This window comes from Phodopus roborovskii, unplaced genomic scaffold, assembly GCF_943737965.1.
Source record: "Phodopus roborovskii unplaced genomic scaffold, PHOROB, whole genome shotgun sequence".
NCBI lineage: Eukaryota > Metazoa > Chordata > Mammalia > Rodentia > Cricetidae > Phodopus > Phodopus roborovskii.
The window spans coordinates 10834860-10858015 of record NW_026126546.1 but is presented as its reverse complement, the minus strand read 5'-3'; the positions used below and the strand labels follow the sequence as shown (position 1 = coordinate 10858015).

At 47.2% G+C, this 23156-nt stretch overlaps 1 protein-coding gene across 1 annotated transcript in view; it reads right to left on the bottom strand.

Moving 5' to 3' along the window:
• Positions 1–20159, bottom strand: part of Tbc1d10a (TBC1 domain family member 10A) — a 30176-nt gene extending 10017 nt beyond the window's left edge. Inside the window, exons 1-2 of the mRNA XM_051200168.1 lie at positions 19834–20159; positions 1393–1492 (exon numbers count right to left, since the gene is read on the bottom strand). Of these exons, the coding sequence (XP_051056125.1) occupies positions 1393–1492; positions 19834–20144 (411 nt within the window). The 5' untranslated portion in view covers positions 20145–20159. The remainder of the gene's footprint in view (positions 1–1392; positions 1493–19833) is intronic.
• Between the last annotated feature and the right edge of the window lie 2997 nt (positions 20160–23156).

The window sequence follows — 23156 nt, the reverse complement described above, 5'->3', positions numbered from 1 at the left end:
TGCTCTATGGCAGGAAATCCCAACAGCTACAAGAGAGGTACAGAGCTAGCTACAGCTCAGGGTAAAAACTGAAGGAAAGATAAGGCAGGACCCCAAAGTTAGCCAGGGGATGAGTGAAGAGTAAGTGTCCTAGAACTACCAAGTTTGCCAGGTATGGTGGCACATGCCTATAATCCCCACACTTAAAAGGCAGAAGAACTGCAGCAGGTTGGAGACCAGCCTGATATACAGAGCAGCACGCACACACATGCAAGAAAGGACCCCCTCTGTTGGTGGGGGGAGGGTGGGAGACGACACACGAAAGGGGGGGAGAGAAAGGGAGAGAAGGGTGGGGGGGGGGGAGATGCTTTCTTTGCACATGCTAAGCACATTTTCTATACCTGAACTCCACTCTCAACCCTACACAGAACAGCAAGAAAAAGTCCCAGCCTGTGTGAGCCTCTCCCTTGGCAGTGTGTGAAACACTTCCTGTGTAAGGATCCTCGTAAAAGGTTTATCACTCCCACTAGACTAATGCCTCTGAGTCTAAAAAGAGGAAGATGGCTTGTTCTAAATTACACAGCTCACCATGACGACAGGGCCCACACTCACTTCAGACTTTCAGCCCTGGGCCAGCAGCCCAGTGTGTCAGCTGACGACAGGGGGCAACAAGCTAACTTTGTAGACTGCAAATCTGCGCATAGAGTGTGGACATGAAAGGCCAGGAGTGATTAAACTCTGAAAAGGGCTCCTAAGGACATTGACACACACATTTCAGAAAGGCAGATGAGTGTGGTATTCCTGTAGGATAAGCAAGCCGGTACCTGAGGACAGCCGAACTAGACAGGGAATGGGTATTCTCATTTTTATAAAAATACTTGTAAATTGTAGGGCTACTTTTATTTCTTTTCACTTTGGCCAGGAGACAAGAGGAAAATCATCGACTTGTCTAGGTGGTGAAGAAGGTCCTACTATGGTGGTCAAACTAAAGTTTGCTGCCTGGCTTCAAAGCTTGACTCCTAGGTCATTGGCAATGCAAGAGTGCCACTATTACTAACTTCATCAGGGTGTTAGCTAGATTGCTGCAGTCAATACGTGAACCCTAAAAATGCTCCCAAGTTAGCTGCATTAGTATTAGGAAGCTTTTCAGCCCTTCTGGCATGGGTAAAGCAAAAATTACCTACGAGGGCTATTGATTACAGAGTATCTTTCAGGGTTAATTCCAGGACAGTTCTATGCAGCTCTTCTCTGAAGTCATATGCCAGGTCCTAACTTTGTCCCTGTCCCACAGCCAGCTTCTACTCCCCGTCTGACCAATAGGAGAAGCCCTTATTTTGTTGCAGTGATGAAGTTCATCCCCTTTCCTCTTCCTCCTCAGACTCCCAGGCCTATGCCCAAGGCCAGGCCCCTTACCTTCTTGTGCTTCTTGGCCATCCATTTGTCCCAGTTGTTGAGCATGTCCAGCCACTTGGACTCCCTCTGCCTCAGCACTTCCAGGGGAACTTCCTCTAGCCTGTGGAGGCAGAGGATCAGATGTGTCAAGACAAGCAAAGACCTATAGACCTGTAGACCACTGCACCCTGCCTCTACACCTCCTTCAGGTCTGCAGATTCATGATACCCTACTGCAGACAAACAGAATGCTGCCCTTGACACAGAGTCAGAGGCCAAGATACAACAGGTGCAAATGCCTACTCTCCTGATGTGTCAAGGGGCCAGGGACACCTTGCCTCTCTGGGGCAAAGGCTGATTGTGTGCCTTTGTGCACTGAAGTCAAGCATTCCTGTCTCGGGCCTGCCTTAGTAAATAAGCCTTTTCAGGGGCCAGCATGCTAGGAGTAAAGTTGGATGCAGAAACTAGTCAAGCAAGTACAGAAATAACATGCTCACCTCTTCACCTGAGCCAATCTAGTTACTCAGACTTTTCCCCCCAATTACATCCTGGCTCTTTCCCACCTCTCAACCTCTACTCATGCCAGGCCCTGGGCTGGAATTCCCCAAGTGGTCTCCACCTATTAAATCATAGAGACACACACTTCAAAGTCTCTTCCAATGCCACCTTCTATATGCGTACACTTCAGTACCCAGACTGAGCAGCTGTGTCAGTTCTAGACATGCTAAGCAGATTCTTGTCTACACCCATTGTAGAGTTGACATTTGATGGGTGCCGATGCTCAGCTCAGGCAGATCAGGACCAAAGCAGACAGAGCACAGTCACTGAGTAAGCTTCCTCAAGGAGTAAAGCCCCGAAGATCCATGAGTTCACAGAACTTGCAAAGGCGGAGAAAAGAAGGAAACTACCTTTGTAGTGCAGGCACTCTATGTATGACTTCTTATCTGGCCTGCAGAGCCCCCAAAGTAGACAAACATAGAACACACACAGTTTCCTTAAGTGCATTTTAAAGTAATGGATTACTGAAATCTTACATTTCTTTGTTGTGTTTTTGTGAAGCACTCCCCTGCCCCGAGTCAGAAAGAACTTGATCTGGTGATATGTAGCTCAGCGATAGAGTGAGTGCCTAGCATGTGCCAGGCACTGTTCAATTCTCAGTACCATCAGAAAGAAAGAAGAGTAGTAGTTTATAAACTGGGCATAATTCTAGCCCTCTGGAGGTAGAGGCAGGATTTTAAGGCCAGCCTGGCAAACATGAAATCCTGTCCAAAAAACAAAACAAAACAAAAAACTGAAAATACTTGGGGGCTGGAGAGATGGCTTGACTGGTGGTTAAAAGCACTGGCTGCTCTTCCAGAGGACCCAGGTTCAATTCCCAGCATCCACAAAGCAGTTCACACCTGTCTGTAACCCAAGTTCCAGGGGATCCAACACCCTCACCCAGGCATGAAGGCAGGTAAAACACCAATGCATATAAAACAAAAATAAATCACTTAAAAAAGTTAAGTATTTTTACAGTATTATGAAAGGATTAATTAACGACGAGGAAACAAGTTCAGAGAGGTTAACATACCCAACAAGGGTATCCTGCTCAGAGTCAAGCAGACAATCAGTAAGGAACGTGGGACACTATATAGCCCAAAGCTGGTATTCAGTCCTGTCTGACTTCCCCGAAAGGGGCACAGGGTAGGAGGCATTTGAGGCAGGAACAGGAGGTGATGGAACTAGGCCTGGCCCAGGGTTGGAGTTTCTGATTCTCTCTGCTGGAAGGAAACATGCTGCTGTGACTTTTACTGGTTGCAAGAGGGAGGGGCCCTGGCAGAGCTGAGGCCTCCAGGACACCAAAAGGCAAGTCCCCTTGTTCAGTGCACTTTATCTGGGGAACACAGCCTGAGCTCAGCCTTGGAATAGAACTTGCCTAGGATAATAAACTGGGCCCCTCAACACACTGACACTAATCACTGTACCTTAAACTAACTGCTATCTCTCACAATCTAGAGGCAGAACCAAGGCACTTTCTTTCTCTCTTGGATAAGAACAAAGCAGTGCTCAAGCCTTTGGATGAGTAATTAAGAGGATATACATGTTCAGGCAACCCCCACATACCCAGAAGCAGACACCAAAGATCCTTACACCCCACCACCCCCCCGATGGCATATATATCAATAACAGTATTCATTTCCGCAACAAGTCAGGGATGAGTCTTCTAGTTAAATAAACTGAGGGTCAACAGGAAGTTCTAGCAGTTATAGATGTGATAACATCTGATTCAGCCCCCTGTGCAGACAGGAAACTAAGGCTCAAAGATGAGACTTACAACTGAAACTGCTAATTGCCAAAGAAACCCCACGTGATTAAGTCCCTGCTTATATACCATGACACTTTGACCCTGGGGTCTGGCTCATTGGTAAAATATCACTGCAGGGTCTCAGAGATACCTATTTTCCCAACTGCAAACCCAGGGGAACGTGTTAAAAATTCTTTCAACTGATGCCAGATGATACTTGTGACAATTTCAAAGCCCCAATGTCAAACATCAAACCAGAATTCAAATAGGGTACAAAAGGTCATGTTTCCTGGATTCTAAGACACCACTGATTCTAGGCTGTACCAGTGATGAGGAAGGTCTCAGACAGACAAACAACTGCTAACGCTCTCAATGTGTATATCAACCAGAAGATCTGTTTTAAATTTAAAACCTTAAACTGGGGAAATTTTGAAAAAATACACTCATTTAAATGACTTCTCTTCCAGTAAAAGGATTTAATCTGGGTGTTTGGAGGGTGGGCACAGAGGCCTGGCTGTCCCTAGTATTCAGTATATTCTCTAACTACAGGTGGGTATGTCTTCCTACACAGGATGTCCATTTTTTAAAAAATCAGGTTAAAGGAAGGACCCTTCAGTAGAGTCAGTCAGGATCCTAGAAACCATCTGTCTGGGTAAAGGAATTCTTTCTACAACAACCAAATCCCACAGGGACTGGAGAGATGACTCAGCGGTTAAGAGCACTGGCTTCTCTTCCAGAGGACCTGGGTTTGGTTCCTAGCACCCACATGGCAGTACCAGCTGTCTCTAATTCCAGTTCCAGAGGATCCAATGCCCTCTTCTGGCCTCCAGACACTGGTACACACACATACACAGAGGCAAAACACACATACACAGTAAATAAAGATAAAATCCAAAGACAAAAGGAAAAGAAAAATAAACACAAAAGCCAACACGCTAGCCCCTTCTTTCTCTGTATTTCTTTCTTGTATTCATGACCAGGCTACACTGTGAACTGACTTTGACGATGCCAAGAGGGTTGCCGTGGGATGAAGCTGGAAGGATGGGAGCACTTCAAACAGCAAGGTGGAATAAAGACCCAGGCGGCTCCTCCCAGAGTGCAGTGTGTGAGTTAATTACTAGCAGTGACAGAGAGGTTGACTGATGTTCTTGGGGGGTGGCTCAGATCAGAAGCACACTCACTTTCTAGAAACCCTCTTTCCTGAAGGGGGTCTGAGAGGGTTTCCATAACCAATAGAGCCTACTAAGACCAATTTCTGGGGCCAGTCCTTACTGGAACTGCGCCGGTGCTACACAGTGCTCATGTCCTCTTATACCAGACACACACATGCTTATTTATCCCTTGTCACCCATCTACCCACTCTTGTCTGAAATGCTTTCTTCTCTCTTCTCTGTCAGCACCCTTTCAAAGCCTCACATACCAGCAAGACCCCAACAACAATAGTAACACCAACAACAGTAGTTAGCATTTATACAGCACTTACTACTTAACTAATTCTTTTTCAAGATTTCACATGAATTTATTACATGTACATTTCCTTAATAACCCCAGGACAATGTAACTTTCCCCATTAATAACAGAAAGCCAGACCTGCAAGCATTGCTCTAAGAAGCAAGCTGAGACAAAATCCAGGGCTGTGTGACTCCATGGCCATGTTCTTGATCTTTACCTGATCCTACACATGCAGAAGCCTACCCCTCAGTATCCTCCCAGCCTGCCCACATGTGCCCAAATGCCACAACTATTCCCCAATGCAGACCTTCACCCTGGCCTAGAACACTGTTTCTCATACTTTAAACTGAGACCCACAGTAAGACCCACATTTATACTAAGTTTGCAAACACATAACTAGAATGTTTTATAAAGTAAATTGCCCTTAAATGTATAAATACGCTTTCTGATTTTCAAATCAATTTCATACATTTTTTTTTAAAGTTAGGTAAGCTGGGCATAGTGGCATACATCCCAACACCTGAGAAGTTGAGTCAAGAAGAGCGCCATGAGTTTGAGGCTAGCTTGGACTACAGACTGAAACCAAAACAATCAAAAAGCTTCTTACAGGACAGTGAGATGATTCAGGGGATGAGTGTACTTGCCTCCAAGCTTGACAACCAGAGTTCAATCCCTAAGACCTATGTTTTCTTTTGACTTCTGCACACACGAAGGTCATGTTAAGTACACACACACACACATATGAACAAAAGAATATTTATTTGTTGATGGGAGATATTATTCTGTAAATGTTTCTCTTATTGGTTAATGAAAAAAGCCCTGTTGTCCAATAGGAAAGCAAGATAGGTGGGAATAGGAGACAAGGAGGATTCTGGGAGATGTAGTGGAGGAGAGTCAAGATGTAGGGACTTGAGAGGAAGAGATCCAGACCCTCTCTCCGGTATGATAAGACCACAAGGAATCACTTAGATTAATAGAAATGGGTTAATATTTAAGGCAGAGCTAGCCAATAAAAAACACTAGAAACAAGCTAACAACTTTATGTCTAATCAGAGTCTCTGTGTGTTATTTGGGGCTGATGCAGCTCTGGGACCCCTGCTGGGATAACTACTTGCAACTATTTATTTACTTACTTACTTACTTACTTACTTACTTACTTACTTATTTATTTATTTATTTATTTATTTATAGACAATTTCTCTGTGTAGCTTTGGAGCCTGCCCAGGTACTTGCTCTGTAGACCAGGCTGTCCTCAAACTCACAGAGATCCTCCCGCCTCTGCCTCGAGAGTACTGGGACTAAAAGCGTGCACCACCACCACCCGGCAAGAATCTTTATTTCTTTGTTTGTTTGTTTTTGTGTTTTTGAAGTAGGGTTTCTCTGTGTAACCCTGGCTGTCCTGGAACTCACTCTGTACACCAGGTTGGCCTTGCACTCAGAGACTCACCTGCCTCTGTCTCCCAAGTGCAAAAAACAAAATTTTAAAGTTACATATAATTCTCTGGAACTGACTCTAGTAACTACATGAATGAGCAGAGACATTACATTTGAAATCAGTGTTTGTTACAGTGTGGGTTTGCTCATACTGTTAGTACTATGCCTCCTCAGTTGACAGATCAGGGAAATTTAGGCAAAGTCACAAAGCTAACAAGCAAGTGGCTGAACCAGAGCTTCTCTGCCACAGCACTCATGCATTGCCTCTGCTCCCTACAGGAGTCTGTGCAGAAACTGGACCCCTTTCCAGATGTTGCATGGCTTTATCTGGCTCGCAGGCCCTTGGAGACAGTCCATCTCCACCCTGTGTTCTTACAGCTATAGTGAGTAGTCAACCTATGTGTAACACTGCTCAGCAAAGCCAATAGAATGGGTAGACATTGCTGTAAAATCTCAGCTGGAGATGGTAGGCCTAGGCGATTTGCTGTTTGCCAATATCCCTACCTCCTGAGGAAGGAAGCTCAGAGAAGATAGAGGTGGTAACTGACTACAGATCCTGCCAGGCTCCCAGACTCTCAGGTCTTGCTGTGTTGTGTCATCCTATAATCCAAGGTGGCAGTGACACTTCATATACCCCACTCTCTGCAAAGTCTCCCAACATTTAGAAGCTAGAGGCTTCCAAAAGCTCAGCAGGACAAGTCCGGTTCCTAAGGTTCCTGGAAGTTTCTCAGCCCAGTCCTTTTAGACTTCTGCTCTCAACTCCTTGACTTAGCAAACTCAACTCCTTGGCTTAGCACATGCCCAGAACCCTTTTATCCTTGTGGAAGATATACCATGGTTCCTCTCCTACAAGCTTTGCTCCCTGAACCCTAAGCAGACATTCTTACTAAAGTCAAAGAGCACAGGACTGGTGCTTTTCATCATCACACACCAGAGATACTAAATGGGACATGGAAGAAAATAAAGTGGACCCCTGAAGTCAACCTACCGAGGAATGCATTACAGTTCCTCAATCTACTAGCTGGAAACCATGAGCTGATGCTTCCCCCCACCTGTGATTTCTGGGTTTGAACCTTGGGCCTTGTGTATGATGTAAAAAGGCAGTCATCACTGAGCTGTGACCCCAACACTACTTCATCTTTAGTGGGACCACAATATACACCTTGTACAGAGGACTTCAATGAAGAATAAACACATACTGTGGATAGCCAGAAAACAGTAGCTAGTTCACAACTTGGATTTGCAGACAGAACTTTCATATTCATTTTCTCTTCTAACTATTCCCCAAATGCAGCTCTTGGAGTTAGGCAGGGCAATATAAGATCATCCTCATTTTATTTACCTAGGAAGGCATAGAAGACCACAAGATGATGCCATTTACTCTATGACACACAAACTATAATTCCTGGCTTCTATCACTTTACAGCTATGCAAACAGAGAAGGACTCTGTTTCTCTATCCTCTAAGCTCCTAGTTTCTCCTTTCTAATAAGGTATCTATGTCACCTGCCCAGAGAGCAACTGTAAAGAAGACATGTCTCAAGAATGAGCCATGTACTAACTCTGCTGAGCCACTACAGGGCATACATTTCCCTCTGGAAGTAGTTCTTATTAGCTCCATGGTTAAGCTCCCTATCCACATTAGATAACCTGTAAGTGGAGACTGTCACTCAGATAATAATCTGTCTAATAAAGTATCCCACACATAATACACTCTCTTTATCATATTCCCTTTCTCTACTCCTCCCTACCCTTTAAGTTGAGAAAGACAGAATATGAAACAGCCTTTCACAGCTGGGTCTCTAGGATAGAGACAAAGTCACTGAAAGAAGTCCCAATCCAAGTGTGGGAAATTAAGAATATGCAGAGACAGTATGGTTAACCATGAGTCTAGAGACAGTGAGGGAAGGGGAGCTGGGAAGAGAAACAAAGATAAAGAGGATGGCCGGCTCTACACACTGGGTGATAACTTCTAGAGTTCATTACTCTAAAAGGTAGTAATGCCTGAAAGTACATACCCATAGCTTTACAGCCAGTTTCACAGAAAGGGAGACGGGAAACTAGAGTATTGGAAAAGGTAGCTTAGGTTGTGCAAATGGATGACAGTCAGGCCCAAAGATCACACAGTTAAGAATACCTTTTCCAGGTGATGCAAGCCTTTAATCCCAGCACTGGGGAGGCAGAGGCAGGCAGATGGATCTGTGTATTCAGGGCCAGCCTGGACTACAAAGTTAGTTCCAAGATAACCAGGACTGTTATACAGAGGAACCCCGTCTCAAAAAAATAAAAACAAAAACAATACCCTGTCCAGATATCTGGGGGCGGGGGGGGGGGGGGGCTGGTGTCCAGAGGGTATATGACTTGCCCGAGGACTTGCTGTGAGTGGTAGGGAAAAGCTGACGTCTGTAGTAGTCTAGTGCTCCCTCCTGTGGCCTCACCCCTGTGCCTTGGAGCTGGCTGGCAGTGGCAGTCTGGGTGAGAGAGTCCAGCTTGCTTCAGTCTCCCTCACTCCCAGCGGCAGTGAGTTCTGGGCCAGCCTCTCTATCCCATGAGACACTTACTGGCTCTGCTCCTTCCGGCTCTGGGTCAGTGCACAATGGTAAACAGGTTCTCTCCACCCTTCACTGGCCTCGGCATCCTGGGCCTCTGCCCAGCTCTCCACTCTACTCAGCTCCACCCTGTTCTGTTTTGCAGACTCTAAAAATCAAGGAATCCTCTTCTGGTCCACTGAGCTGGGAAAGGGCACAGATAGCAGAATCCCCAGGGCAGCTCTCCCTGACAACCAGAGGAAGCTGTGGAGCCTTTTAACAGAAGGCATCACTTCCCCAAAACCCAACAGTGGTCTGGCAGAGTGGTGCTTGAAACTTTCTGCCTGTGAGTGGGTGCTTGGATCACCATCTCCCTTGCAGATGGTTAGAGTTCACCTGATCTATGTGTGACTCCCGGAGCCACCCTCATCAAACTGTTAGCTAGCTCTTGCCTAATTGTCCTGACTCTTGTGTTCACAAGGTCTCTCCTTGCTGAAACTTCTTGGCTCCCTATTGTCCTCATCTACAACAGAAGTTGTAGGCCCTGGCTCTCCAACCCTCCTGTCCCTCGCACATTACTCCTTTCACTCCTAGTTTTATGTCTAGGTGTCCCCTCCCTGAGCCACCTCTCTCAGCCTCCCTCCTACCAACCTCTGAAGACCCCATTCAAAACTGCCTCTCATCTCTACATGGCTTCCAACTGCTCCATACACATCTCTCCAGAGCCTTGCTGTAAAGATGAATAAAATACAGCCCCTGACCTTGAGGAAGGCAATGTTGCCAAGGCAGCTAGGTGGATAAATAACTCACACACACTTAAATTCAGGCACAGAGCTTTGTGAAAGGTGCTAGGAATCTGCAAGAAGCCCCCGGGGTGAGGGTGGAGATGTTTGGGGAGCTGACTTTTAAATTGGGATTTGAAGGCTGACAGGAAGTGGCTAGGCTGAGAAAGGAGGAGAGAACATACCAGGCAGGAGGCCCAGTATGCGCAAGTGCGAGTTAATAGGAAGGGCATGGCTTGTGCGGGAATGTGAGCAGTCCAGCAGAGCAGGTCCAGCTTCCCCACCCGACCTCTGCTCTGCTGAGGCAGCATTCCATGAGGAGGTATGCTACTAGACAGCTCCACCAGGCCATCCTCTGCAGTATGTCTCACGCTAAGAACACATGGTGACTGGTTTGCTTTGTGACCTCAGGCCTGAGTTCTCAGCAAAAAGCTGGGAATACTGCTTCTGCCTTGAGACCAGGCAGATGCACAGTAGGAGTATGCCCTCTCCAGCCTAACACCGCTCTGGATCTTGAAGGCCAGCACAAGGCTGAGCTCAGATCTGCTTGAAGATGGCCTTTTACAACATTACAGTTCTATTCAATTAACTTAACTGCATGCCTGTGGTAGCACTTACCAGGCACTTGCTAAGCACGAGACACTGTTCAGCATCCAACTGACATCATTTCATTTAAGCCTGGTAACAAAGCCCATAATGCATTCTCCAATTACCAGCTGCACTTGGTAAATGAGAAAATTCAGGTTTTCTGCAAGCTAACTGCTGCTTAGGGTTTATGGCAAGCAGCCCTGGCTCTTCTGACTATGCCCCCACTTCAGCACTTGGTGTTGTGTATGCACTGGGATACACACACAAGCTTTGACTGACCCCAGGGGCTTAGAGCTCAATGAACTCCAACTCACAAGCAGTGTAACACCACGCAAGTCACTTTAGCCCGCTGGGATGTGGTTTCTGCCAACGTGAAATAGGGGTTATGATAACCACACCTCATAGAATTAAGTGAGAAGAGTCAAGTGACAGCCTGGGCTGCCACACAAGCTCCTAATGGTGTTGAGGGAATGGAGGCGTCACCTAGGCATGCCAGGAAGCCAGGACCAAGGTCCACAAGACACAGAGAGGGGAAGAGGGGATGGAAATTACAAAGCAAACTTGAAATCTTCCTCAGGGAACTACCTAGGGGTGCAGCAGCCAGGCAGCCCTCTGGCCACACACTGGCCCTGCAGTCCCAGAGAGCCTACCTCCGCTCTCACTTCTGCTTTTCTCCATAGGCCACCGAGAAGACAGGACAGGTCCAGAGTCAGAAGGCCTTGCTGCAAATGACTCAATAAGGAACTGATGGGGGATCCCCACCTGCCCTGGTAGTTGAGGGGCTCCTGACCTCAAGCACAGTGGAACTGGCTCCTGCCTTACCCCCAACACCATGAGTGAGGGAACACACGAGGGAAGCTGAACCTTCATGCCTACACTGCCTTACTTCCTTACATTGTACTAAAAGCTCATGAGAGAGGGACGGAGGGAGAGTGGGGAGAAAGCTGACGTTGTTTTGTGTATGTGTGTATCTCAAGACGGTCTCACTATGAAGACCAGGCTGGCCTCAAACTCAAAGAGATCCACCTGACTCTAAGACTCACATTGGTGGCACACGCCTTTAATCCCAACACTCGGGAGGCAGAGGCAGGCAGATCTCTATGAGTTTGAGGCCAGCCTGGGCTACAAAACTAGTTCCAGGACAGGCTTCAAAGCAATACAGAGAAACCCTGTCTCCAACCCTTCCCCGCAAAAAATTTCACACTTGATGTGTGAAAGTTGGCAGGGCAGTGGCAGACAGATCTTTAAGTTCAAGGCCAGCTTGGCCTACAAAATGACAGCCAGAGCTACAAAGAAAAAACCCTGTCTTGAAAACCCAAAAATAGATAAATAAACATGAAGCCATCATGCATCAAGGACACACAGCCCTTACACTGAGGCAGATGTTTTGCTGGGTGCCTTTTAAACAGCCTCCTCCTACCATCTCCCTCTTTCAATGCCACCAATGTCCTACTTAGGGATTTAGAGAAGTCACATGGCTGGAAAGTGTCAGAGGGAAGACGGAAAGCTAAATGTGCTGGTTTCTTGAACTTGGACTTTCCCTTCCCTGTAAGTCAAGACTGGAAGGAAAAAGAAAAAAAAGAAAGAAAAAAAAGAAAGCATCTTCCCGAGGGCAGACTAGACTGACTGTTCTGTACATACAATGTCCAGGTCCCAGATGCACTGAGGAGGAGGAGGAGCTCCTGGAATCTATGCTCCCTTCCTGGACCTCACGCCTGTCTCATCTCAGGGTGCATGTAAGGAAGTGTGCATGCAGACATGGGACAGGAGTTGAACTATTCCTCGTAACAACTCAGCTACCAAAACAACACAGGAGACCTATTAGGAAAAGTAAACATTTGGCACTGGGCTGAAGTCCTGAGACTGTGGCAGGAAGAGAGGCCACAAGGTGATCACTTTAGTAGGGTGGAAAACTGGGACCCCAGATAGCAGGTCCAGTTCTATCCCTTGCTCAGTCAGTTCCCCTGCCTGTAAACAAAGCAAAATAATCCTCCATCAATTTCCAGTTGCTCCCATAATAGTTACCAGAGACTAAAAAAGATAAAACCCAGCATAGTGACACAAGTCCTTAATCGCAGCACTCAGGTAGATCTCTCAGAGCTCAAGGCCAGCCTGGTCTCCACTGGGGTTCCAGGCCAGCCAGGGCTACACAATGAGACACTGTCTCAAAAATACATAAGTACACTCAGGAAGTCTCACCAACATGCTGCCTAAACATGACCTGAATGAGGCTGGCACTAACACCAATAGACATGCTACTGTGGAAGAAGAAAACCACACAGGAACCCAACCCTAGACAAAGACCACAGACAATTAAGGAACATGAGCTGAAGGTTGGGAGAAATAGTCTTCCCCAGGCAAGAGTTCACCTATTGGTTATCTAATATCAAAATCAGCCCTGAAAACACATGCACACACACACGAGTAACCACTAAAGAGGCCAAAGATTTCAGTGAAGAATGGGGTATGTGTGAGGGTTTGGAGGGAGGAGAGGGAAGGGGAAAATGATGGAATTGTATTTTATAATCTCAAAAGCTCTTTAAAAATTAAAAAAGATAAATCTATCTAATAAAAAAGAGATAAAACATCTTTCAATCTGAATACACCTCCACACTCATGAAGACCACTGGTTCTACGCACAAAGCTCATACAAGAGGAACACAGTATGCTGGAAGCACTGGCTTCTGTGGAATGTGCCACAATGACCCCTCGTGTTAGGGCTACCTATAAAAGCATTTTTTCCAAGGTCATTTCTTAGAATGTTTGGGATAGATGCACTCTATTTTCTCTGCAGGGAAACTGATGTTTGGAAAGCCAAGCAGCCTTCTCAAGGTCACACAGCTACTTAGTAGCTCAGGGAGGCCCAGGACTTGGGTCTTTTGATCCCTGCTCAGAAGCCTTAGTTTGCACTGTGTTTCTAATCCAGATATCTTATTTGAGCCTCACAATCCTTTGTACATAGCTGCGCCTGTAACTACTTGTCTCATGTATGACTTCCCTGCTAGACTCTAAGTCATTTGAAAGCAAGACCAGTTTCTATCTGGAAGCTGACCAGGGCTACACATAGAGTGAGTGCTGGACAGGGAGCAGGGAACCAGCCCTATGATTGAATGAGGAGACATGCCTAAGCCATGAACCACAGGAATCAGTTGGTAAGTTGGCACCAGCACCCTCATAGCCCTCCATCCCTTAGCCTAAAAAGCCATGTTTCCAGGCAGAATCTCTGATCTCCTGGACTTGCTAGGAGCTCGCCTCTCATAGATACTGGACTCACCTGTCCCAGGCTAAGGCACCAGCTGGAAGAAGAGAATAAAGATACTCCATGAAATCAGAATGACCCTTGATTGTCATCCACCTCCCCTTGATCAGTTTACACTATGCTCAAAGCCCCAAAGCCCCTGTCCCAGCTGCCATGCCACCTTCAGGAAGGGTTTCTCTGTCCTCAGTCTCACTTGTAGCTTCTTGAAGAGAAGCCTGGTTCTCCTTGTACCTTTTCTTACCATCCAATTTGTTTACCAGGCAGCAACTACAAAGCTCAGTGTTACTCACCCTCCCGCCTCCTCCAGCCAGGTCAGCCAACTCTCCTGCTAGACAGAAACAAAGAGCCCCTTGATGTGCCCCGGGCATTGCAGCCAAGCTATGCACCTTGGGGATTTGACAAAGGCAAATCAGCAGCAGCCCACCGCAAAGGTTACAGGATAGGCCTTGTAAGGGGCCTGAACATCTCTGTCACTCTCAGGGCTAGCCACAGTTCAAGCTCTAACGATTTGCCAGTCTTTCTCCCTCTGGTTATAGACTTATTCCAAGTTTTACCATAGCTCCTTTGTTCTATTTTGGATTCTCATGACAGCTTCACTGCCTGTGATGGAGCTCCTCTTTCTGCCATTTTCAACAGCTAACCCCTGTGAAACACAGGACTCAGGCCGACTTTCAAGGCTGTCTGCCCGACTTCTTTCCCCAGCCTATCCTTACTTCCATTCTGCTTGCCACCTTTGCTCTTGGCACATTTTACTTCTCAAAGAGCTGGCTTTTGGGTGGAATGTTGCACATACATCCTTTCTCATCCAATGAAAAGACCTTGCTTGTCCCTCTGAGTGCTGGAATCAAATGGAACTTCTTTATTCATAGGTTCCTGTAGGTAAAGCTGCTGCTTCCTCTCGTGTACTCTCAGAGCAGATGCACACCTCAATTATAGCCTTTATCACTCAATACTGCAAAGATTTGTTTGTGGTTCTGTCTGAATTCCTTGAGGGCAATAAGACAGAGATGTCTTGTTCAGTTCTTGTCTCAACCACAGCATCTGGCAGAGCAGGTATTCCAGAATCTGGGTAATAAGCGCTCTGTTAAAGTGGCTAAGCTAGCAAAATGAAGCCTTTAGCTGGCTCCCCGGACTGTGCTGCCTGGGTTGACTACCTCAATACCTAAGCAGAAGTAAAGAGCTAATCTGTGCCAGCCTCTGAAAAGCTAGCTGTGGAGTAGAGTTGTGTCAGGTAGGAGAGGTGGAGAAAGGAAAGATGAAAAGAGAAACCCAAGTTGGCAGATGCCTTAAAGTCCTGGCTAAGGGGGCTTATAAGCAGGAGGGTTGGTTTGCCAGTGGGGAGCCAGGCCAATTGTCTCTTTGTAGGATTCTCCCCAACAGAACCCACTTGGGAGAAAGAAAGTGGCCTGGCTGTCTTAGGATTTATAAGGTGATAAATCTTGGGCATTCTTTTCTGAGGTCTTCAGGTAAGTGAGGTTCACCTGGATTAGGATTTTCTCTTGCCCACAGGGCAGGGCCTCACTATGGATTGAGGTGGGAAGTAAATCACTTCACTAGCTACTCATCTGTAAAAGGGGAAAGAACATTCACCGAGGAGACTCTGTCCCAGGCTCTTTTCACACATCAGTTCATTTAACCCTCACAGCAACCCAAAAAGTCAGTACTAGAATAATCTTTTCATGGGTGAGACACTGAGGTTCAGAAACGAGGCAACGTGCTCAAGGTCACACAGCGGCCAGACTCAGAGGTTGTGTTAGGAGAGGGCCCAGCACTACCTTATTCCCCCACCTTGATGTAAACAGACTGGGTGACTGAGCCACAGTCAGGTACTGTTGTCCCCTACCCCCAGGTCCTGTTTCAGGCCAGATGCTGGGAAGACAAAACATCAAGCAGACTCCACCGCTTATCTCGTTCCCACAGCTTAGGGTTTCTAGCAAGTGGACACACAGGCACCTTCCCAGGACTGCAGCTGGTAAGCTGCCTCCTCCTTTACCAAGTCAGATCTTGTCTGAGGCTCTAAACAGGAGAAGGAAATAAAGAGAAACAAATGGGAGGGCTCAAAAACCTGGGCCACACATGGACAGCTATGTTCTTCCAAATGGACTACCCAGGGACCACTTGTTACCAGCTCCATGCTCTCCTGGGAACTGTAATAATAGCTCAAGAGAAGTGGATAGTCTGAGCTTACAAACTAAAAAAGGCAGTGGAGGCAGTACAGCTAGGAGACAGGCTCTAGCTTGCCAGGAGGGCCCTGGCCCCACCTCAACAAAAACTGGCATAGACCAATCTGTAAGCAGGCCAAGTAAGCCAGTTCTATGACTTCCAAAGTCATTGGGCTGATATAATTGGTTAGAAGTAGAGGGAGCCAGGGGATTAAAGAAGACAATACTGCTGTTCCAGATGTTTGTTCCTGAGCTCAGTTCAAATCACTTGCTCCCCTAACAGGAAGCCCACAGGATCCCAAAGAGTATAACTCCTGACTCATCTGGCCTACATACTGAGCAAATAGATGCAGGGTGGGAAGCTCCAGCCTCAGGCTAGTGCTGATAATCACCTGGGAAAAGAAGAGGAAGGTTAGGGATTTATCTCTCCAGCTACCAGGGATTTAGCTTATGTCCTTTCCCCTCCTGACCAACTTTCAGCTGCAGGAGGATCATCAAACAGGTCCCTCTTCCTCCCCAAGAGATGGAAGGGTGACATCACTCCTGCCCTCCCACCCTTCCCTGCTCAGAACATCTGTTCTTCTTGGGATTTCGCTGCCCAGCTAAGTCTTGGGTTAACCCAGAACTAATGCTGCCAGGATCTCTGTCTGTGGCTGTGCCGCCCACAGGGTCATTCACGGGCTAGTTGCTTTCTTGCCTTTGGCTAGTGCTCAAGTGAAGGCAGGGAACAATTCAGTCCCACTAAAGGTTCCCTACAGAGCAGGCTGAATGACAAGATGGAAAAGTAGAACAGCAGAGGGAACTCTGGATTCAACCCCCAGCTTTTCTCCTAATGACTGAAAAAAGCAAGACTAATACTTGTTTCACACCTCTCTATATGACAGTGGCCACCTCTAAGTTCACTTTTAGTTTTCCGACTTGGAATATCAGTAAGTCATTCCATTAATAAATATTGAGCATTTACTCCACTGCAAACCCGAGAAGAAAAGAGTGAATAAGCTTGGTTGGTCTAGCCCTAAGCTAATAGACTAATGACAACACACTTCCTGGCCATACCTGTTAGCCTCCTACACTGTCAAGGGTGTAAGAAATGCTGAGGAAGCAAGGGAAGGTTCCTATTAGCTATCTTCAGTTTTACCTGCCTACAAACTGATTCCCTGCTGGGGGCAAAGGGCTACAATTATGGATGATGAAGCTAGTCCTGACCTGGGATTCTAACATCCTGGATCCAAGTTCTAGATCTACTGTAATATGCTAAGTGAACTTACGCAAGTTTTTGCCTCTCTGGCCTCTGTTTTATCTTCTATACATAGGCTATACTGGGCAATTTATTAAGATCCATTCCAGCTTAGCCTACAATTTTATGATATAATTTAGGCCAGAATGCAACAGACACCAGAATGAGGAAGCCTCTGATTTCTTTCCCATTTCCATAGCCCTTGGCAACTATCAAAATTAACCTGTATTGAGACAACCTTTGGCCTAGGGTGTCTGAAATGGACCTTTAATCTGGAGGCAGTTCCCATCATCTCCACTGCAGGCCATTTGTGCTAATGTTTCACTTCTCTGGGATAGCACATGGACTTCTAGCCCTCAACCACGAGACTAGGCTCAGGGCGGTCACCCTAAAACTTCCCACAACTTCCCTTCTTATGGCCTTGGGCAGGGACTTACTTTTGACTTTTTTAGAACTATGGTATAAACCAAACAAGGAAGATTCAAGCTTTCTGATACCAGAGATCTTGCTAACTGACAAGCTGAAGAAAATTAGGCAGGGAGACACAAGTGATCTGGGATCTCATTCAGCCTTGGCCTCACAGACACCAGAGATGTGGAGGGCATCTGCAAAGCCACATCCCAGGTTTGTAGTTGGAGGGTGGAAAGACAGATATCTGGCTGCCTGGTTGGGAATGAGAGCCAAAGGGAGGTGCTCCCATTGGGCGACTCTTCCCACAAATACCAAAAGTACATCCTCATTTTTCTCTTCATTTCTCAGACCCTTAGAAGGAGAAAGGAAACTATTTCTCAGGCTATTACTTGTGCCAGGCATGGTGCTGGGTGATTTCATGTATCAGATTCTCACTTTTTCTCAGCAGCATTGGATATAGGCATTAATTTTGCCCTTGAATAATCAGGCTAGGGAATTCAATATCTGAACAAGGTCACACAGGCAACAAGTATGACCCCTAAATCTGGTCCTTCCTCACTTTATCACATCAACCTGCACCCTGAAATCTGGTCAAATGTCCAATAAGCATGGAGAAGACCTTTTATGCTTTAGAATTTACCAGCAAATCTGAGCTGTTACTTCTAAGACTCCACAAATAAAATTGAGAATCCCTTCCTACCCCTGCAAGACCCCACCCCTCCCAGGCCCCTGATCCCTGATGTCTGTACTGCAATTGAAACACACCCTTAAATCCTTTCTACGTGAAGCTCAAAAGCAAGGAAACTAGGACAAAGTCAGGGTAAAGGGTGAGAATGAAGGGTTCTCCTGGCTTTGGACTGGACTAGGCTTAATCTAATATGAGCAAGTATGGAGGGGGTGGTAGAGACAGATCCAGTGGGTGGGAGGAAACTCCATCTAGGTTAGAAGCCTGGATTTGTAAAATTTTCCTCCTAAGGAGGAGGAGGTCTGGTGCATAAGAGACTCTTGGAGTGTGTATGTGTGTGTGGGGGGTGTTATGATATTACGGAACCAACATTTATATGGGATGACTTTATGGAGTGTGTTTCTTAAGGTAGTCAAGTACTTCTGTAAGTCCCGAGAGTAGCTGGGGACACCTTGGACAGTTACAACTCGTCAAGGGAGAGGGGGAGATATATTCTGGTGTAAGGCTCTCCTGGTGACTGCGAGGCTAACTCCATAAACAGGGGGGCACACTATGGGAGGGAGGCCTATCAGTTCTCTGCATGGCACTAAGTCTCATACTACAAGACAACTGGAGTGAAGTGGGATCTAGAGGCCATCTTCCTGAGGGGACCACTAGCTTGGACTCACAAGTCTCTGGGAGGACTGACTCCCGGGGGCTCTGTGGGGCACAAGGCTGTAGCCCAGCAGGCTCGCAGTAGAGGGGAGGTGCTACTTCACCGCCTCGCCTTTCTCTAAGGGCCAGTGGGGTGCTCAGTGGTGGAGTGCTACATGAGTGGGGCTCCTGCCGTCTCCCTCCTATTCCTGCCCAAGATCTGGATATGGTAGTATGTATACACACAGCAGCCTGGGAGTCTTCTGGCTGGCTCCTGTGGTGATGAAGCTGGTAGTGAGTCCTAGAGGTGCGGCGCTGTCACCCTATAAACTACTAAACTACTAGGAAGGGGGAGTGTCTGCCCACCTGTCGCCTGTGACAATGGACAAAGCTGCATTTTGGCAGAAGGAGAGAGAGAGAGAGACAGACAGAGAGAGAGAGAGAGAGTCCATCTGACCTTCCCATGATGGAAGAAAGTAACTGTTGGTGACAAGATGGGACTATCTGGGAGGGAGCTGGCCAGAGTCAATGTGTCTATGTATTTGGATAAGGGTTAGTGTGACCTGGAGTAGGGTGGGGCTGGCCGGGAGTCCTGCTGTCGATCTAAGACTTCCTGGGGTGTGGGTCCTGAGGTGGTGAGACAAGGAATCTGTGGGGTAGGGGAGAGAGATGGAGAACAGCTAAGGGGAAAGTATGGGGCAGCCATCTGTGCGCATGTCAGGGGGTGGTAAGACAAGAGTGTCCTGCCGAGTCTAGGGGCTGGCGTTGGTGGTTGTCCCCGAGTCCGGAAGGCAAGGTGAGTCCCTCGGAAGGACAGATCAGTCGGTCTGGGGGGTACAGGCTTGGGGACCGGGAGGAAGTGGGGTGGCCTGTCTGCCCGACGTAGGTAGGAAGTAGACCGCCGCTTGGGGCGGGTCTGTGGGGATCGGTCAGCGGAGACACGTTGGTGGGTCAGGCCCACGCCTGCGCTGGTCCCGCGCCCGGCCCAGACCCCAGCGCTACTCACGCGCCCTCGGCGCCCTGCGAACCCACGATGAAGCCGAACTTGTCGATGCGGCGCTCGGCGAAGCCGTTGGCCTCCGAGTCGGAGCCGAGGGAGCTGAGCTCGTCGGTGGTAGCGGCGTCGGGGCCTTGGGCCAGGCTCTCCCGGGTCCCGGACAGGCTCCCGCCCGCTGCGGGCGCGCGCGGCCCATTCTCTCCACTGCTCTTCGCCATCCTGGCCGCGCCCGCCACCAGAGCGCCAGCGGCCACCTCAGCCGCTTCAGCCGCTCGGCCTCCGCCGACGCTGCCGAAGCCCCGCCCACGCGCCGCACCCATTGGCTGCCGCAAAACTGGGGGCGGCTCCCCAGGGAGCTCCCACCACGCGCCCAATGGGTGCCGAGGGCCCCGGGCCCCGCCCCTCCTTCAGGCTGGCGCCAACTGGACCGACATGAGGGGGCGGGACAACCTCCTTCCCTGGCTGCCAATCACGAAAACTCACCTGGACTAGCTCTTCTGGCTTTTCCGGGTTGGCCCCGGGCTGGCGTGTCACCTGCTGTGGCTCTCGGGAAGAAGGCCCAGGGCTTCCCCAGAGGTCCTGCCCGCCACTACCTCCCTGGGCCTGATCCTTGCGAAACAGGGTCGTGGGTGGAGCGGTTTCACCCGTTCACTTTGAAGAACCGTGATGAGATGGAAGTGGGTTTAGGGATATGAGTCACCTTGCAGTTCTGCTTAGGGGCGTTTAAATTAGCTCATGGGAGACCCTATAAAAATAATACCGAGTCAGGCGTGCTGGTGCACGCCTTTAATCCCAGCACTCGGGAGGCGGAGGCAAATGGATCTCTGAGTTCAAGGGCAGCCTGATCTACAAAGTGACTTCTATCCAGAACTGTTACACAGAGAAACCCTGTTTCAAAAAACTAAAAACAACAAAAACAAAACCTGACCTGAGCACTACTTTCCGTGGTAATCTTTTTCCTTCCCACCTTTTTAGTGAGGGTTGATTATATTGTTTTGTTCTGAGATACCATCTCCAAAGTGGCTGAGTTTACTATGTAGCCCAGGGCCCTCCCCAGTCTTCCATATGTTGGGATTACTGGTGTGGGCCACAAAGCCTGTCTCCCCAATGGTTTTATTGCGATACAATTAATGCGCCACAATTTTATATTTAAAGTGTATATTTCCTAGGTTTGAACTCCATCACCCCGTCCACCCACCCAGGCACAAATAAAAATTAATGCAAACCTGTAATCTCAGTACTCGGAACGTCAAAACATTATGAGTTTCTGGGCCAACTGGGCTATAAACAATGGCCCTATATCAAATAGTACAATACCATGGTTCTTTAGCATCCTTACCTAGTTGTGCAAACATTGCAATCCAATTTTTGAAAAGTTTTATCATCCAAGGAAGCTTCTATTCAGTAATGGCAACCCCTATTCTACTTTGTGCCTACAGATTTGCTTTTTCTAGACATTTCAATTATCTGTGGTTACCAATCATTTTGTGTATCCACTTTTTTGTTTGAGAGTGTCTTATCTTGTTATATGGTACAGGCTGGCCTTAAAGCTTTTTTATTGCTTCTAAGATACATCTATATCTAGCCAGTCGTTGGTGGTACACACCTTTTAATTCCAGCACTCAGGAGGCAAAGGCAAGCGGATCTCTGTGAGTTTGAGACCAGGCTGGTTTACAAGAGCTAGTTCCAGGACAGCCTCCAAAGCCACAGAGAAACCCTGTCTCGAAAAACCAAAAAAAAAAAAAAAAAAAAAAAAAAAAAGATACAACTATATTTGAGCATTTATTACTGCTTTAAATTAAACTTCATTGTGTTGACATATATTGATGCACTATTCATCAGTGAAAATCATTTAAACTATTATTTTTTGATTCATTTTGTTTTTCAGACAGTATTTCATTTTTCTTAGAATCTTCTAGGAGTGGAATTTATTAATCCCTAATTTGACACAACATGGGGAAAAATTAGTCCCAGCATTCAGGAAGCAGAGGTTGGTAGATCTCTGTGAGTTTGAGACCAGCCTGGTCTACAGAGTGGGTTCCAGGACAGCCAGGGGTACAAAGAGAAACCCTCTTGAAAAGCCAAAAACAAGTACTCTGTGTGTGCTCACATATGGCATGTATGCAGAAATCGGAGACAATTTTTAGGAGTCATTTTTCTTCTTCCACCTTATGGATCCTGGGTGTCAAACTCAGGCCACCAGTCTTGGCAGCATGAGCCTTTACCTGCTGATCCATCATGACGGCCCATTTAACCTTTTGAGCAACTATCAAATTGCTTCCCATGTAATCTTTTAGTAATTTTATTATACATATCCTATTTTACATGTAGGTAAATTGAGGTTCTATGAAGTAGTCAGTTGCCTAAGGACCCATACTAGTTTATGATAGTCCTAGGATGTGACCCCTATTCTTACAATGTTTGTATTTGAAGAATTGAGCCAATTATACTTTTATGGACTCACACCCAACTTCTGGACCTCGGGACTGTCAACTCTTAGAACAGTCTCTCATTCATCTAGTATTCTACGGTTTACCACAATGTCATTTGACATGCTTCCTAAATAACTACGGGTGGGGTGGGGTAGGGGGAGAGGAGACGGGCTCAGAAGGGAAGCAAAGGGACAGCCTGAGTTGCCAAGCTCAAGACAGGCTGCAAAGCATCTGAAATAGGCTCCAAGAAAGGGGTTTGGTCCAGAGTGACTCACCAGCCATTTCCTTGATGCCACGTTGTCTGACATTCTAGAAGACCTGCAGTCTACATTCCATTTGCTTTTGGTTTTCCACAGAAAAAGCAACAGCAGACATGGGAGCAGGCACAGGCCATTTTGCTCTTAAACCCTGCCTGGGAGAACATTCCTCCTTTCCAACGGCTGAACACAGCTCCCAGGAGGCAGTGAGTCTGCCTCAGGGAAGGAGAAGGGAACCAGATGTAACTGGAATAGTGCAGTACCCACTCGGACCTCACAATCTTGTTCCAAACACACTATCATTCAGCCCTGTAAGGATTGTGTACCTGACAAAAGCATTCAGGGAGAGGTTCACTTATTTGGGACAGTTAGGGTACAGTCCACCATCATGGTACAGTAGCTCTACTTGTTTTTGAGACAAGAGTCTCACTATGTAACCCCTGGGATACAAGGCATGTCACCAGCTCCTTTTTCCATCTTACTTAGTCCTGGACCTCAGCTCATGGAATGGTAACCCCACATTCACAGTGGGTCTTCCTCCCTCTTCAGTTCAACTTTCCTAGAAACAAACTCATAGATATGCCCAGAGGTGTGTCTCCAGTCCAGTGTAAACTGACCATCACACAGATACCCAAAGATCTTG